The 17,669-nt window shown below is 43.4% G+C and overlaps 4 protein-coding genes across 6 annotated transcripts; 2 read left to right on the top strand and 2 right to left on the bottom strand.

Moving 5' to 3' along the window:
* Positions 1-29: 29 nt before the first annotated feature.
* Positions 30-2,512, bottom strand: LOC124336507. Its single transcript, XM_046790384.1, has 4 exons — positions 2,486-2,512; positions 1,102-1,388; positions 885-1,018; positions 30-802 (listed from the first exon to the last, which is right to left on the bottom strand). Exons 1-4 carry the CDS (start codon positions 2,510-2,512, stop codon positions 372-374), a joined length of 879 nt encoding a protein of 292 aa, XP_046646340.1. The 3' UTR covers positions 30-371.
* On the top strand, positions 2,203-7,284 carry LOC124320791 (bromodomain adjacent to zinc finger domain protein 2B-like). 2 transcript variants are annotated; one of them, XM_046783678.1, is made up of 12 exons: positions 2,203-2,436; positions 2,523-2,592; positions 2,723-2,875; positions 3,100-3,246; positions 3,305-3,424; positions 3,537-3,707; positions 3,788-4,329; positions 4,403-4,532; positions 4,602-5,316; positions 5,408-5,553; positions 5,732-5,758; positions 5,940-7,284. In XM_046783678.1, the coding sequence occupies exons 2-12, from the start codon at positions 2,530-2,532 to the stop codon at positions 6,660-6,662; spliced, it is 2,937 nt and encodes a 978-aa protein (XP_046639634.1). In that variant the 5' UTR covers positions 2,203-2,436; positions 2,523-2,529; the 3' UTR covers positions 6,663-7,284. The 2 variants fall into 2 exon arrangements, with proteins under 2 accessions (XP_046639634.1, XP_046639635.1); XM_046783679.1 differs by lacking the exon at positions 5,732-5,758.
* Positions 7,285-8,537: 1,253 nt separating this feature from the next.
* Positions 8,538-11,020, bottom strand: LOC124336420. The gene is made up of 4 exons (XM_046790262.1): positions 10,994-11,020; positions 9,610-9,896; positions 9,393-9,526; positions 8,538-9,310 (listed from the first exon to the last, which is right to left on the bottom strand). Exons 1-4 carry the CDS (start codon positions 11,018-11,020, stop codon positions 8,880-8,882), a joined length of 879 nt encoding a protein of 292 aa, XP_046646218.1. The 3' UTR covers positions 8,538-8,879.
* Positions 10,711-15,792, top strand: LOC124320790 (bromodomain adjacent to zinc finger domain protein 2B-like). 2 transcript variants are annotated; one of them, XM_046783676.1, is made up of 12 exons: positions 10,711-10,944; positions 11,031-11,100; positions 11,231-11,383; positions 11,608-11,754; positions 11,813-11,932; positions 12,045-12,215; positions 12,296-12,837; positions 12,911-13,040; positions 13,110-13,824; positions 13,916-14,061; positions 14,240-14,266; positions 14,448-15,792. In XM_046783676.1, exons 2-12 carry the CDS (start codon positions 11,038-11,040, stop codon positions 15,168-15,170), a joined length of 2,937 nt encoding a protein of 978 aa, XP_046639632.1. In that variant the 5' UTR covers positions 10,711-10,944; positions 11,031-11,037; the 3' UTR covers positions 15,171-15,792. The 2 variants fall into 2 exon arrangements, with proteins under 2 accessions (XP_046639632.1, XP_046639633.1); XM_046783677.1 differs by lacking the exon at positions 14,240-14,266.
* The last annotated feature ends 1,877 nt before the right edge of the window (positions 15,793-17,669 follow it).

Raw genomic sequence — 17,669 nt, 5'->3', positions numbered from 1 at the left:
ATAAAGGGGGAACCAACGAGACAAAGATTCAGTTAAATTTAAACATACATCTTTGTGAGACATCAGCTTAGATGCTTCCACTAGGCCATTAAGAGCAACCGCCGTGAACTGAGCACTGCCCGTGTCGGCTTTTTCGAGTCGGACGCCATCGCTGGCCGAGACCGAGTGAAGGGGTTCGACGTCCACCAGATCACAAGAACGCTTAAGAGAGAGTACGTCCAGGTAGTTGTAACTTTTGTCTTTGTCACAAGTGCTGGATGGGTTGACGAGTTGATTGAGGGCTGCAAAACTCGCCGCTATATTACTCCGGACGGGTTTAGAGGACGAGGCTGACGACTGCTGCTGTTGGTGATCTTCAGTCAAACTGAGCATCAGCTCCGTCTCGAATGGACGGCCGTAGAAGCCGTAACGGCTCTGGAGTAACTGCTGGAGTGGCTCCCTTCAATGTTTGGTGCTTTCTCTGTTGAAACATTTTCCGTGTTTCTAGACAGCTCCAATTTGTCCGGAGAAGACAGGATGGCAATCAAGTGCCCAGCGTCCCACGTCGGGATCAAGAAGACCACATCCAGTTCACCGTCTATCCCGCACTCCTTCAAATTAATCAGAGTCCGCTGGTTCAGAGTGACTTCCGGCTGATCCGAGACCTTGGGCGACAAAGCGAAGGGAGGCGGGGGTGGCGCCACTACTGATGTTGAACTGGTGTATGAATTGGTCGTCGTAATCTTCTCGCCCATCATCAATTGGGGCATTACTGTGTTAGTAAATGGCGAGCCCATGTTGTGCATCAGTTTATTCAGAAGACCTGCTTGAAAAACGAATAAAAAAATACGTGATAAGTATAGAATGACAAATGTCTTTAATTTTTTTTTGTTTTTTTTTCATACCTGTGGCTTTGCCTAGTTTCTCATTGGCGTCCATTGTTGATGATATAGTATACATTTCCTCGTCGTCGTCCCCAAAGGAAAAGAACAAACCAGGATTGGCACTGGATTCCGCATTGGAGCCCGCGGATACGAGCCTGATTACCATAACAAATAAATAACCAGTAGAATCAGTATTCGCATGTTTAATGGGAGCAGAAGAAGAAGGGAAGGATCTTACCCGCCGCTGTTCGGGTTCAGGACGTGAGTGGCAGGAAGAACTTTCTTGGTAGTTTCGTCTTTCTGAATGGTCGATCCAGATGAACCGGCGGTTGGCGTGGACGGGCCAGGTTCTGGTTGGTCGTCCTGATAAGCTCTGGTCCACGTGACGTCGTAAACGACTAGGAAAGGCTCCACTTGATCTCCGAGCTTCGCCCCAACAACCAATGATGAGCATCGATTTGGCTGATGGGCATTTGAAAACGATCCTGCTGGCCGAGTGGTAAAAGGGAGCAATATCTTTCTTGACTGCAACAGAAGAGAATGCGGACTATATACACACACAAAAGCGCAAGATGTCGGGGGGCTTCGGATTGGAAAGGCAAAAGAAAAGAGAGATATATTTGGTAATGGACGAGTTTGTTTTGTGTGTTTTTTTTTTCTTCTTTTCCGTCGGATTTGTTTTTCTATCGTCACTCGCTCACAGTTGAACAGCAAAAGAGGTATATTGAAATATACCCGAGCTGGCTCAATTAATCAGAAATAATGCGCCATAAACGGATAAGCAAAAGTGCTGAATGAATGCATGACTTCAACGCTAGCATCAATCTTTTCATTATAATCATCATAATAAAACCACTGTAATTAAGCTGTGTGTCTGCCGTTTAACCTTTTTGAAATTTATCGTCAGATTTTCAAATTACCCGCTATTAAAAATGGCCTTCAGCTGCTAGTAGCTGATTGGGCGTTAATCATTTACATTTTTTCATAACAAAAACACCTTATAAAATTGATTATTATGCATCACTAGATGCACTGTTTTACGGGGATTCCAAAAAAGCATAATTTTAAGGGAAAAAAACAACGATAAATGCCCAAACGAGCATGTCAAAGTTTCCTTGTTTCGACTCATCCCCCTCCCCTTAGACCTCTTCCCCCAAAATTTAAAACTTTTAATGCGACTGAATTATTGATCAAAACTTAAAAAAAATTAACAGAAATGGATAGGTCTTGCTGAGATCTCTCGATTGGTGTAACAATTAAATAGGAAAAACTTAACACAACAATTTTTTGAACAAGGCAAAACTGGGTGTGCTGGACTGCTGGTCAGTCGTGTGGATGACTCCGTGAAGAGAGGAGGCTCATGTAGATTGCTGCGGGTTTTTTCGTGTTTGTTTTTGCTTGGTGTCGCATTTGTACTGTGAAGTCTAGTGAAGTGTTGCTAATCCCTTTTTTTTTGCTGGGTTATAAAGTCGAGAATTGTTCGTTGATGTTGTTTTGAGTAGGCTGTGGCGAGGCCAGCAGAGGAAATAGTCTAGTTTGTCGTGCCTCTGGTCTCTGAGAGGAATCTTGTTAGGTGGGACTTTTGCTTATTTTGCCTGGTAGTTTGTTTGTTTTCTACGTACCCTTGTCTCATATTTTATATTATTCATCCTGGTTTAGACTGGAGATGGATGTCTCTGCTGGTGTTAGTGATGCTGGTGAAGATTTTGCCAACCAATCATTCTCCTTGGTAATGTAACTTCCATGTTATGAAAATGTATAGTTATAATATATGCTTAAGACTATGAGAATGATGTGTGAGATGTAAACCACATCTACATGTATTATAACTAATGGATATCATCTTGAACATTCTTTAGGTGGATTGTTTCGATGACTTTGATAGTCACCATACAGGGTGGGACATCCCCTTAAATCCAGATGAAATTGTCATGGGTGAAAGCTCAACTGCCTATTTTCTTGCAGACCCTCATCTGTGTTTTTTAATCCTTGAACAGGATCAACCTGATGAGGTAATTACAGTTGATACAATTTTCTGAGTGTAAGTATATTAAGGAAGGTATTGTCGTACTGTGTGGATGTTCCTTGTGCAGCTGCTGACAGTGTAACCTATAGTCAAACAGGAATGTAGCATGCGTGTTTCAAAGTTGTTTTAGTAGATAATGCAAAAGTGTTTAAGAATGAGGTCCAGTAATGTATTGATAACCCATTGTTGCTTTATGAAATATTTCTCAAGGTTGATGCTGATAGTGTATTGGAATTGGAAAAATTCCTCTTCGGTCCATCAGCTGAAGAAGAAAATTTGATTTTGGATTTTAGTTTTGAAGTGGAGCCCCCACATGGGCAGACTGTCCCTTCATGTGGTGACGACTTAGTTTGTGAGGTAAGAACTGTGTTCAAGTCAATTCCCTGGGCAGATTATTAAGAATATTTTATTTTAGATTCAAGATACTCGTGCTCAAGACTTAATACTACTTGAAGAGGTATGGGGTTTGGATTTTGAAGGGGTTCTCCCACATGAACCAAAAATATCTGAAAATGATGAAGGTTCATCCCAAATGGTAATGAAACCTTTTCTCTTTATTTATACCAACTTTTGAAATGATGGTGTAAGCATGTTCAAAATGTGTACCACTTGTATGTAAATTTATTATTCTTTTTTCTCTTATATAGGATGCTTTTGCCCAAGCAAGAAAATTGGTCATACAGCCAGGCTTGTGTGACGAAGCTCTAGCTATCGAAAGAGACAACCAACCCCAAAGCCCCACCGAAGACACATCCTTGATGGATCACAAGCCTTTACCGGAGATTCCTCGCATCACCAACCTCAAGCTGGCCGGACAGGTATATACCAACTTGATTCATCTTAATTTCCCAAATCTTCCCCTTCACCCCAAACTAATCCATCACGGTTGATGATTCAGGCCCTGGCCGACATCCTGATGGTCTACGAGTTCCTTCACACGTTCGGCGAAACGCTGGGCTTTGACATGGAGAGTCTGCCGTCGCTGGACTGTCTCCAGAGAGCCCTGCTCTACGACAGCGAAGCCGAGGAGGAACTGCTTTTGGTCATGACACACTTGCTGGTTTATTGCGTTGAAGATCCGGGCATTCCGCACCTCAACAGTTACACGACCCTTTTGGGACAGATGCTGAAGCAGACCGACATTACGACGACCAACGTTAGCGAGATATTGCGCATCTACTTGGAAGCCAACGGATTGGGTGACGTGACAATGCCGACCTCCGACCAGATCACGTCCAGCCCTCTGAAGCTGGCCGCCGGTGAATACCCCGACACGGAGGCCTTCCTCATGTCCGAGTGGCTTAAACGCAAGCCTTTCCTCTCACTTAATCCCACCCAAAAGGCGGCCATTTTGGGATTTATGGTCAACGAATTACTCCAGAACAAGGCCGTCATTGGTCAAATCGAAGGTGCCATCGAGGGTCAGAGCACGGCCAGAAGGTACGTCATTTATTATCTACCAAAGTTAATTACTTTCAAGTTTGCAATTTCATTTTTTTTTAATGTTTAACAGAGATCACTGGATCGTGGACATGAAAATCGAGAAGCTCAAAACGCTTCATTCTAAAAAGCATCGCATTCCGGAAGAGGCGGATGCAGACAGTGGGGGTGAAGCCGACGACAATGCAGATCAAGGCGATGAGGTAAAAAATATTTACCGTTGAATAAATTATGGTCAACCATAAACTTAAAAATCCTTCATTAATTAACAGGGTGAAGATGAAAATCTTCCTGTGGAGGAGTTGAAACGGAAGATTGAACGTTTAGGCCGGCAAAGTGCCCAAATGTTGACTCAGTTAGCCTTGTCCGATTTGCAATTGCGAGCGCTCAATATGGGCCAGGATCGCTTCCGGCGACGTTTGTGGATCTTGCCGCACGCTGGCGGCGTCTACCTCGAAGCTCTAGAGTCCGGAGAAGCCAACGCCGGGCTACTGGGCACCTGGGACGGCAAACCCGCCCCTCCCATCGGCCCTCAGCGCAACGGCGACGAGCCCATGCCGGAATTCCCACCAGTCAAAAGCGAGCCGATCTCTGATGAGCCTAAACCGACTCTGCCTGTGCCAAAAATTGAACCAGAAGATAAAGAAACTCCTAGTCTTCAGGAACCAATGAAAGTGGACCAACCGGCCGTCAAAACGGAATTGGTTGAAGAAGCCGATGTCAAGAGTGAAGAAAATACGACCGCCGGAATGATACCAGCCACAGCCGAGGTCGTTCTGAAGAAGGAAGAAGGAACACAGGAAGCTCTTCCGGCTTTGTGGTTCAGCCTCTTTCCCCGCACTCCATGCGATCGCCATTCATCCGCCAACCAGGGCAAGGATCGTTTCGGCTCGGACGCCGAAGACGAAGGTGAAGGTCGTGTCTCAAAGAAAGAAGAAGCGGATAAGGAAGAAACTGAGGAAATTATCATGGCACCCATTCCGGAAGGTTAGTCACATCTATTTTTTTGTTTTACTTTTTATGATTATTAAACAAAAAACCGTCACTAAAATGACGCCATAAATTTAACTTATTGCAGAAATGACCCGCGGCTGGTGGCGGATCGTCGATCCGGAACAAGTCAAAACTTACGTCGAATCGCTACATCCTCGAGGCGTTCGCGAGAAGGAGCTCAGCTGGATGTTGACACGATTTATGGACTTAGCTCGCGAATCGTGTTTGAAGGTAATCCATTTTAAATTTGAGTCCTCTTTCCTCACTGGTTCTTTTTTGATTGCTTCTTTCAACACCCCGTCCCGTCTCGCCCCATTTTTTAAGAAAGAAATAAGTTGGTAAAGGTGGTAGCCACTTGGCTATCTACTTCTTTCATTCTCTTTCTCATTGTCTGTTCTTCGTCCGTCAGCATACGGAAAAGGACCATCACGGCCATGTAAGTTTTGGTTTTCATCTCCGCCGTTTTGCGTTTTTGCGTTTGCACGAGTGCACCTTGTGTTTAATGGCTGCGTCTTGTCCCTAATGGCTTCAACTTCTGCCACTAGAATCATTAAGAAAACATTTGAAAGTTGTCGGGTTTCGCATTTTCAACTTTTGAACGTTGTTTCGTCATCTAGGGCAATCCCAAAGATTTGCTGCTGAAGGAACTGCGCAACGCCGACGAGGTCAAACTGGTGGGCGGAGCCGCTTTGCCGGATGCGGAAGGTTCGTGGTCGAGAGAGACGTCTCTGCGGGGTGACATTCTCCTGCTGGAACAGATCGAAGCCCTGGAAGATCGCGTGGCCTCTGCCAGCATGCAAGTCAAAGAATGGAAATTGCCCGCCCGGGCCACTTCTGAGATGAACTTGAAAATCCGCACGCCCGGAGACACGTCGTCTGATGATGACGATGACGAAGACGAAAGAGTTAACCCCATACAGCTGGCCAAAGAAAGGCTGTTGAGCCTCGAAATGGCCATCGAACGTCGTTACCTGAAAGCTCCTCTCGGTCAGAGCAAAGGCGATCTGGTTCAGAGCGTCCTGTCCGTCTCTTTCCCGTCCAGCGAGCCGCCCAAAGCCCTGCTGACATGGCGAGAGGCCGTCAAACACTGCGAAACGGCCGCCCAGGTCTCCATGTGCTTTTACTTTCTGGAAACCTCCGTGGCCTGGGACAAATCGATCATGAAGGCCAGCTGCCAATTCTGCCACAGTGGCGATAAAGAGGACCAACTGTTGTTATGCGACGGATGTGACAAAGGCTACCATACCTACTGCTTCCGGCCACCCATGGATAACATCCCAGATGGCCACTGGTTCTGTTACGAGTGTCGGAATAAAACTACCATAAAGATGCTACCCTAAAGATGCCACCCTAAAGATGCCAAAGCCCACTATTGTCTCTCCGTCTTCCCTTTATACTTGAAAAACAAATGTAGTTTGTATTTAAAAAATTTGCCCACCAAGTGAGCATCACTTGCCATAATTTATTTGTCCCATGCATTTAAATTTTACATTCGCATCCTGACCAAACTCACACCCTTTCGGAAAATACGGTTATGCGTATCTATATACGCAATGCAAACACTATTCGTTCTTCTTTATTCGATTTGCTTGTATTTTTGTATGTATTTTCGTCTTGACATCTTTCATTCAAAAATTTCTTTAAAATGTTAACAGTTTCCGAAATGTTCTCTTGTCTGATAAATAATCAAAATATCTTTGTTTAACATATTTATATTTTTTAAAATTCCGTGGCAGAGTGATAGAGACTATGGTAAAGTGACCGGCGACCCTGTAGGAATTCTCCATAAGGTTTCACGCCTGCTCCTGGCGGCGTAGGCGTGAAAAATCGACAAAAAAATTTTTTTGTTATAGTATTGTTATAGTCCTAATAATTAATAATATAAAATTAATTAAAAGTTGAAAAAAGTTCTGCGTTTGCATGGTTTTGAACAGTGACATGGATAAACATCTCAGATCCGTCCCCGTTGTTTTCTAATAGGACTTATTATGTAAAATAAATATAATTTGGAAAATATGTATTTGAAAAATGTTTATTTTGTAATGTTTTTTAGAATCTGAAATAACAAATAAAAACCGAACGTTTTTCCTGTGGTATATTTTTAGTATGCCCACACTCTGTATTTCGATCAAATTCAATTCGATAGCAAGTACAGGCATGACCCACATTCAGTGCTGCCCACGCCCAAACACACGTAATCCTGCCCCGCATGTACCCCTCACCGCCTTTCCTCCTCGATTCTCTCATAAATTAGAGTGCGTACATTTGAGACTCGTACGTGCCGGACACGTACCGACAGTTGAACACAGTGGCACACTGAGCCTCCATCATTCATTCTTTTTTTCCAGACGCTCTAACCACTAGGCTATTCACGTTCACTATGATATGTCATTTTTAAGTCGTGCCTAGTGTAACCTAGTGTTAAGTCGGACTTTAGGCTTACATTTATTTATTTTTTAAAATATTTTAAATAAAATAAAAAAAAAGTGTTTTCACCACCGTCACTTTCTGTGTGTCGTCCCGACGTCGCCGACCTCGGCGTGTCGACGAGATTCCAACACACACACAATACCCCCCAAAAATTCTTAAAAAAAAAAATTGGAATATGGGAGGGAAAAGAAGAAACAAAAAATTGCAGTCGATCACGGCGATCAAGAGGAAAAAAAAAACCGCTCGCGAAGTTCCAGGCGTTTTAAGAAAAGAAAAGAAAAAAAAAAAACGAAAGTGAAAATCACGAAATTTTCCGATAATAACTAAACGAAAAAAAAAAATAAAATAAAGCTTCGAACGTAATCGATCGGCAACCGGATTAGATAAGCTTGACCACTAACTTTTGCACGAAGAAGAATGAAGAGTTGAAAGGTGTGAGTGAATGACCAAAAATTTTTTGGGCTGGTGGGGGTTGAAAAAGACGAATGATTTTCGCGTGGAAACACGACGAAACAAACGCGAAACAGAGCAATTTCTTTTTTCTTTCTTGCACCCAATCAGGACACGCCGGGATGTAAACATCAGATTTAGTAAAATGTGGGCGCCGAAATCGAGCGATCGACGACACATTTCCTGCTACCCGAATGAAGCCGTTCCATTACAATGACCGGGGGAGGATTGATGGCCAACAAGTGTTGCCAACGATGACTAGTTGCATACGTCTAGATAAAATAAACGAAAATAGATGTGAAATTAATAAAGGGGGAACCAACGAGACAAAGATTCAGTTAAATTTAAACATACATCTTTGTGAGACATCAGCTTAGATGCTTCCACTAGGCCATTAAGAGCAACCGCCGTGAACTGAGCACTGCCCGTGTCGGCTTTTTCGAGTCGGACGCCATCGCTGGCCGAGACCGAGTGAAGGGGTTCGACGTCCACCAGATCACAAGAACGCTTAAGAGAGAGTACGTCCAGGTAGTTGTAACTTTTGTCTTTGTCACAAGTGCTGGATGGGTTGACGAGTTGATTGAGGGCTGCAAAACTCGCCGCTATATTACTCCGGACGGGTTTAGAGGACGAGGCTGACGACTGCTGCTGTTGGTGATCTTCAGTCAAACTGAGCATCAGCTCCGTCTCGAATGGACGGCCGTAGAAGCCGTAACGGCTCTGGAGTAACTGCTGGAGTGGCTCCCTTCAATGTTTGGTGCTTTCTCTGTTGAAACATTTTCCGTGTTTCTAGACAGCTCCAATTTGTCCGGAGAAGACAGGATGGCAATCAAGTGCCCAGCGTCCCACGTCGGGATCAAGAAGACCACATCCAGTTCACCGTCTATCCCGCACTCCTTCAAATTAATCAGAGTCCGCTGGTTCAGAGTGACTTCCGGCTGATCCGAGACCTTGGGCGACAAAGCGAAGGGAGGCGGGGGTGGCGCCACTACTGATGTTGAACTGGTGTATGAATTGGTCGTCGTAATCTTCTCGCCCATCATCAATTGGGGCATTACTGTGTTAGTAAATGGCGAGCCCATGTTGTGCATCAGTTTATTCAGAAGACCTGCTTGAAAAACGAATAAAAAAATACGTGATAAGTATAGAATGACAAATGTCTTTAATTTTTTTTTGTTTTTTTTTCATACCTGTGGCTTTGCCTAGTTTCTCATTGGCGTCCATTGTTGATGATATAGTATACATTTCCTCGTCGTCGTCCCCAAAGGAAAAGAACAAACCAGGATTGGCACTGGATTCCGCATTGGAGCCCGCGGATACGAGCCTGATTACCATAACAAATAAATAACCAGTAGAATCAGTATTCGCATGTTTAATGGGAGCAGAAGAAGAAGGGAAGGATCTTACCCGCCGCTGTTCGGGTTCAGGACGTGAGTGGCAGGAAGAACTTTCTTGGTAGTTTCGTCTTTCTGAATGGTCGATCCAGATGAACCGGCGGTTGGCGTGGACGGGCCAGGTTCTGGTTGGTCGTCCTGATAAGCTCTGGTCCACGTGACGTCGTAAACGACTAGGAAAGGCTCCACTTGATCTCCGAGCTTCGCCCCAACAACCAATGATGAGCATCGATTTGGCTGATGGGCATTTGAAAACGATCCTGCTGGCCGAGTGGTAAAAGGGAGCAATATCTTTCTTGACTGCAACAGAAGAGAATGCGGACTATATACACACACAAAAGCGCAAGATGTCGGGGGGCTTCGGATTGGAAAGGCAAAAGAAAAGAGAGATATATTTGGTAATGGACGAGTTTGTTTTGTGTGTTTTTTTTTTCTTCTTTTCCGTCGGATTTGTTTTTCTATCGTCACTCGCTCACAGTTGAACAGCAAAAGAGGTATATTGAAATATACCCGAGCTGGCTCAATTAATCAGAAATAATGCGCCATAAACGGATAAGCAAAAGTGCTGAATGAATGCATGACTTCAACGCTAGCATCAATCTTTTCATTATAATCATCATAATAAAACCACTGTAATTAAGCTGTGTGTCTGCCGTTTAACCTTTTTGAAATTTATCGTCAGATTTTCAAATTACCCGCTATTAAAAATGGCCTTCAGCTGCTAGTAGCTGATTGGGCGTTAATCATTTACATTTTTTCATAACAAAAACACCTTATAAAATTGATTATTATGCATCACTAGATGCACTGTTTTACGGGGATTCCAAAAAAGCATAATTTTAAGGGAAAAAAACAACGATAAATGCCCAAACGAGCATGTCAAAGTTTCCTTGTTTCGACTCATCCCCCTCCCCTTAGACCTCTTCCCCCAAAATTTAAAACTTTTAATGCGACTGAATTATTGATCAAAACTTAAAAAAAATTAACAGAAATGGATAGGTCTTGCTGAGATCTCTCGATTGGTGTAACAATTAAATAGGAAAAACTTAACACAACAATTTTTTGAACAAGGCAAAACTGGGTGTGCTGGACTGCTGGTCAGTCGTGTGGATGACTCCGTGAAGAGAGGAGGCTCATGTAGATTGCTGCGGGTTTTTTCGTGTTTGTTTTTGCTTGGTGTCGCATTTGTACTGTGAAGTCTAGTGAAGTGTTGCTAATCCCTTTTTTTTTGCTGGGTTATAAAGTCGAGAATTGTTCGTTGATGTTGTTTTGAGTAGGCTGTGGCGAGGCCAGCAGAGGAAATAGTCTAGTTTGTCGTGCCTCTGGTCTCTGAGAGGAATCTTGTTAGGTGGGACTTTTGCTTATTTTGCCTGGTAGTTTGTTTGTTTTCTACGTACCCTTGTCTCATATTTTATATTATTCATCCTGGTTTAGACTGGAGATGGATGTCTCTGCTGGTGTTAGTGATGCTGGTGAAGATTTTGCCAACCAATCATTCTCCTTGGTAATGTAACTTCCATGTTATGAAAATGTATAGTTATAATATATGCTTAAGACTATGAGAATGATGTGTGAGATGTAAACCACATCTACATGTATTATAACTAATGGATATCATCTTGAACATTCTTTAGGTGGATTGTTTCGATGACTTTGATAGTCACCATACAGGGTGGGACATCCCCTTAAATCCAGATGAAATTGTCATGGGTGAAAGCTCAACTGCCTATTTTCTTGCAGACCCTCATCTGTGTTTTTTAATCCTTGAACAGGATCAACCTGATGAGGTAATTACAGTTGATACAATTTTCTGAGTGTAAGTATATTAAGGAAGGTATTGTCGTACTGTGTGGATGTTCCTTGTGCAGCTGCTGACAGTGTAACCTATAGTCAAACAGGAATGTAGCATGCGTGTTTCAAAGTTGTTTTAGTAGATAATGCAAAAGTGTTTAAGAATGAGGTCCAGTAATGTATTGATAACCCATTGTTGCTTTATGAAATATTTCTCAAGGTTGATGCTGATAGTGTATTGGAATTGGAAAAATTCCTCTTCGGTCCATCAGCTGAAGAAGAAAATTTGATTTTGGATTTTAGTTTTGAAGTGGAGCCCCCACATGGGCAGACTGTCCCTTCATGTGGTGACGACTTAGTTTGTGAGGTAAGAACTGTGTTCAAGTCAATTCCCTGGGCAGATTATTAAGAATATTTTATTTTAGATTCAAGATACTCGTGCTCAAGACTTAATACTACTTGAAGAGGTATGGGGTTTGGATTTTGAAGGGGTTCTCCCACATGAACCAAAAATATCTGAAAATGATGAAGGTTCATCCCAAATGGTAATGAAACCTTTTCTCTTTATTTATACCAACTTTTGAAATGATGGTGTAAGCATGTTCAAAATGTGTACCACTTGTATGTAAATTTATTATTCTTTTTTCTCTTATATAGGATGCTTTTGCCCAAGCAAGAAAATTGGTCATACAGCCAGGCTTGTGTGACGAAGCTCTAGCTATCGAAAGAGACAACCAACCCCAAAGCCCCACCGAAGACACATCCTTGATGGATCACAAGCCTTTACCGGAGATTCCTCGCATCACCAACCTCAAGCTGGCCGGACAGGTATATACCAACTTGATTCATCTTAATTTCCCAAATCTTCCCCTTCACCCCAAACTAATCCATCACGGTTGATGATTCAGGCCCTGGCCGACATCCTGATGGTCTACGAGTTCCTTCACACGTTCGGCGAAACGCTGGGCTTTGACATGGAGAGTCTGCCGTCGCTGGACTGTCTCCAGAGAGCCCTGCTCTACGACAGCGAAGCCGAGGAGGAACTGCTTTTGGTCATGACACACTTGCTGGTTTATTGCGTTGAAGATCCGGGCATTCCGCACCTCAACAGTTACACGACCCTTTTGGGACAGATGCTGAAGCAGACCGACATTACGACGACCAACGTTAGCGAGATATTGCGCATCTACTTGGAAGCCAACGGATTGGGTGACGTGACAATGCCGACCTCCGACCAGATCACGTCCAGCCCTCTGAAGCTGGCCGCCGGTGAATACCCCGACACGGAGGCCTTCCTCATGTCCGAGTGGCTTAAACGCAAGCCTTTCCTCTCACTTAATCCCACCCAAAAGGCGGCCATTTTGGGATTTATGGTCAACGAATTACTCCAGAACAAGGCCGTCATTGGTCAAATCGAAGGTGCCATCGAGGGTCAGAGCACGGCCAGAAGGTACGTCATTTATTATCTACCAAAGTTAATTACTTTCAAGTTTGCAATTTCATTTTTTTTTAATGTTTAACAGAGATCACTGGATCGTGGACATGAAAATCGAGAAGCTCAAAACGCTTCATTCTAAAAAGCATCGCATTCCGGAAGAGGCGGATGCAGACAGTGGGGGTGAAGCCGACGACAATGCAGATCAAGGCGATGAGGTAAAAAATATTTACCGTTGAATAAATTATGGTCAACCATAAACTTAAAAATCCTTCATTAATTAACAGGGTGAAGATGAAAATCTTCCTGTGGAGGAGTTGAAACGGAAGATTGAACGTTTAGGCCGGCAAAGTGCCCAAATGTTGACTCAGTTAGCCTTGTCCGATTTGCAATTGCGAGCGCTCAATATGGGCCAGGATCGCTTCCGGCGACGTTTGTGGATCTTGCCGCACGCTGGCGGCGTCTACCTCGAAGCTCTAGAGTCCGGAGAAGCCAACGCCGGGCTACTGGGCACCTGGGACGGCAAACCCGCCCCTCCCATCGGCCCTCAGCGCAACGGCGACGAGCCCATGCCGGAATTCCCACCAGTCAAAAGCGAGCCGATCTCTGATGAGCCTAAACCGACTCTGCCTGTGCCAAAAATTGAACCAGAAGATAAAGAAACTCCTAGTCTTCAGGAACCAATGAAAGTGGACCAACCGGCCGTCAAAACGGAATTGGTTGAAGAAGCCGATGTCAAGAGTGAAGAAAATACGACCGCCGGAATGATACCAGCCACAGCCGAGGTCGTTCTGAAGAAGGAAGAAGGAACACAGGAAGCTCTTCCGGCTTTGTGGTTCAGCCTCTTTCCCCGCACTCCATGCGATCGCCATTCATCCGCCAACCAGGGCAAGGATCGTTTCGGCTCGGACGCCGAAGACGAAGGTGAAGGTCGTGTCTCAAAGAAAGAAGAAGCGGATAAGGAAGAAACTGAGGAAATTATCATGGCACCCATTCCGGAAGGTTAGTCACATCTATTTTTTTGTTTTACTTTTTATGATTATTAAACAAAAAACCGTCACTAAAATGACGCCATAAATTTAACTTATTGCAGAAATGACCCGCGGCTGGTGGCGGATCGTCGATCCGGAACAAGTCAAAACTTACGTCGAATCGCTACATCCTCGAGGCGTTCGCGAGAAGGAGCTCAGCTGGATGTTGACACGATTTATGGACTTAGCTCGCGAATCGTGTTTGAAGGTAATCCATTTTAAATTTGAGTCCTCTTTCCTCACTGGTTCTTTTTTGATTGCTTCTTTCAACACCCCGTCCCGTCTCGCCCCATTTTTTAAGAAAGAAATAAGTTGGTAAAGGTGGTAGCCACTTGGCTATCTACTTCTTTCATTCTCTTTCTCATTGTCTGTTCTTCGTCCGTCAGCATACGGAAAAGGACCATCACGGCCATGTAAGTTTTGGTTTTCATCTCCGCCGTTTTGCGTTTTTGCGTTTGCACGAGTGCACCTTGTGTTTAATGGCTGCGTCTTGTCCCTAATGGCTTCAACTTCTGCCACTAGAATCATTAAGAAAACATTTGAAAGTTGTCGGGTTTCGCATTTTCAACTTTTGAACGTTGTTTCGTCATCTAGGGCAATCCCAAAGATTTGCTGCTGAAGGAACTGCGCAACGCCGACGAGGTCAAACTGGTGGGCGGAGCCGCTTTGCCGGATGCGGAAGGTTCGTGGTCGAGAGAGACGTCTCTGCGGGGTGACATTCTCCTGCTGGAACAGATCGAAGCCCTGGAAGATCGCGTGGCCTCTGCCAGCATGCAAGTCAAAGAATGGAAATTGCCCGCCCGGGCCACTTCTGAGATGAACTTGAAAATCCGCACGCCCGGAGACACGTCGTCTGATGATGACGATGACGAAGACGAAAGAGTTAACCCCATACAGCTGGCCAAAGAAAGGCTGTTGAGCCTCGAAATGGCCATCGAACGTCGTTACCTGAAAGCTCCTCTCGGTCAGAGCAAAGGCGATCTGGTTCAGAGCGTCCTGTCCGTCTCTTTCCCGTCCAGCGAGCCGCCCAAAGCCCTGCTGACATGGCGAGAGGCCGTCAAACACTGCGAAACGGCCGCCCAGGTCTCCATGTGCTTTTACTTTCTGGAAACCTCCGTGGCCTGGGACAAATCGATCATGAAGGCCAGCTGCCAATTCTGCCACAGTGGCGATAAAGAGGACCAACTGTTGTTATGCGACGGATGTGACAAAGGCTACCATACCTACTGCTTCCGGCCACCCATGGATAACATCCCAGATGGCCACTGGTTCTGTTACGAGTGTCGGAATAAAACTACCATAAAGATGCTACCCTAAAGATGCCACCCTAAAGATGCCAAAGCCCACTATTGTCTCTCCGTCTTCCCTTTATACTTGAAAAACAAATGTAGTTTGTATTTAAAAAATTTGCCCACCAAGTGAGCATCACTTGCCATAATTTATTTGTCCCATGCATTTAAATTTTACATTCGCATCCTGACCAAACTCACACCCTTTCGGAAAATACGGTTATGCGTATCTATATACGCAATGCAAACACTATTCGTTCTTCTTTATTCGATTTGCTTGTATTTTTGTATGTATTTTCGTCTTGACATCTTTCATTCAAAAATTTCTTTAAAATGTTAACAGTTTCCGAAATGTTCTCTTGTCTGATAAATAATCAAAATATCTTTGTTTAACATATTTATATTTTTTAAAATTCCGTGGCAGAGTGATAGAGACTATGGTAAAGTGACCGGCGACCCTGTAGGAATTCTCCATAAGGTTTCACGCCTGCTCCTGGCGGCGTAGGCGTGAAAAATCGACAAAAAAATTTTTTTGTTATAGTATTGTTATAGTCCTAATAATTAATAATATAAAATTAATTAAAAGTTGAAAAAAGTTCTGCGTTTGCATGGTTTTGAACAGTGACATGGATAAACATCTCAGATCCGTCCCCGTTGTTTTCTAATAGGACTTATTATGTAAAATAAATATAATTTGGAAAATATGTATTTGAAAAATGTTTATTTTGTAATGTTTTTTAGAATCTGAAATAACAAATAAAAACCGAACGTTTTTCCTGTGGTATATTTTTAGTATGCCCACACTCTGTATTTCGATCAAATTCAATTCGATAGCAAGTACAGGCATGACCCACATTCAGTGCTGCCCACGCCCAAACACACGTAATCCTGCCCCGCATGTACCCCTCACCGCCTTTCCTCCTCGATTCTCTCATAAATTAGAGTGCGTACATTTGAGACTCGTACGTGCCGGACACGTACCGACAGTTGAACACAGTGGCACACTGAGCCTCCATCATTCATTCTTTTTTTCCAGACGCTCTAACCACTAGGCTATTCACGTTCACTATGATATGTCATTTTTAAGTCGTGCCTAGTGTAACCTAGTGTTAAGTCGGACTTTAGGCTTACATTTATTTATTTTTTAAAATATTTTAAATAAAATAAAAAAAAAGTGTTTTCACCACCGTCACTTTCTGTGTGTCGTCCCGACGTCGCCGACCTCGGCGTGTCGACGAGATTCCAACACACACACAATACCCCCCAAAAATTCTTAAAAAAAAAAATTGGAATATGGGAGGGAAAAGAAGAAACAAAAAATTGCAGTCGATCACGGCGATCAAGAGGAAAAAAAAAACCGCTCGCGAAGTTCCAGGCGTTTTAAGAAAAGAAAAGAAAAAAAAAAAACGAAAGTGAAAATCACGAAATTTTCCGATAATAACTAAACGAAAAAAAAAAATAAAATAAAGCTTCGAACGTAATCGATCGGCAACCGGATTAGATAAGCTTGACCACTAACTTTTGCACGAAGAAGAATGAAGAGTTGAAAGGTGTGAGTGAATGACCAAAAATTTTTTGGGCTGGTGGGGGTTGAAAAAGACGAATGATTTTCGCGTGGAAACACGACGAAACAAACGCGAAACAGAGCAATTTCTTTTTTCTTTCTTGCACCCAATCAGGACACGCCGGGATGTAAACATCAGATTTAGTAAAATGTGGGCGCCGAAATCGAGCGATCGACGACACATTTCCTGCTACCCGAATGAAGCCGTTCCATTACAATGACCGGGGGAGGATTGATGGCCAACAAGTGTTGCCAACGATGACTAGTTGCATACGTCTAGATAAAATAAACGAAAATAGATGTGAAATTAATAAAGGGGGAACCAACGAGACAAAGATTCAGTTAAATTTAAACATACATCTTTGTGAGACATCAGCTTAGATGCTTCCACTAGGCCATTAAGAGCAACCGCCGTGAACCATATCTCCAGTAAGCACCAAGCAGTAGCACCAGCAGTAAGCACCAAGCCTGCCGGGCCAATAAGAACCAGCTCTCCAGCGCCAGAGGCACCAGCGCGAACGAACAATATACGCATGGAAATTCAAGATTTAATGTTTTAAACTAGCCTTATGTAATTTTTTCACGAGGAATAATTTTACGACAGTGGTGGGAGTGCGCTTGTTGAGTCAAGGTGGGCTTGTTTAGCCTTTTGGTGTACAAGGTCCTCGGGTACAGCTTCGCTGTGAATGTGAAGTTAATCCTTTTTTTTTAATACATTTTTTTCAGTACATATTTTTTTTCTATTCTACACACTAACTAACGACAACAATCTTAATGTAAAACTTCCGAATAAAGATCACGGGGAAAAAAATACATTTTTAAAATTCGCGGGGATTTTCTCAGTTGCCAGTTTCAGGAAATAAGCCATCATGTTAGAAAAATTTAAATAAATTTGGATAAACAAAGTAGCATACCATTTTATTGAAATAAAATTTCTATTGCATTTATAGTTTATAGTTTTTA

The sequence above is a fragment of the Daphnia pulicaria genome, chromosome 1 (genome assembly GCF_021234035.1).
Source record: "Daphnia pulicaria isolate SC F1-1A chromosome 1, SC_F0-13Bv2, whole genome shotgun sequence".
Classification (NCBI taxonomy): Eukaryota; Metazoa; Arthropoda; class Branchiopoda; order Diplostraca; family Daphniidae; genus Daphnia; species Daphnia pulicaria.
The sequence above is the reverse complement of the archived record's forward strand: the minus strand, read 5'-3'. Positions and strand labels throughout refer to the sequence as shown.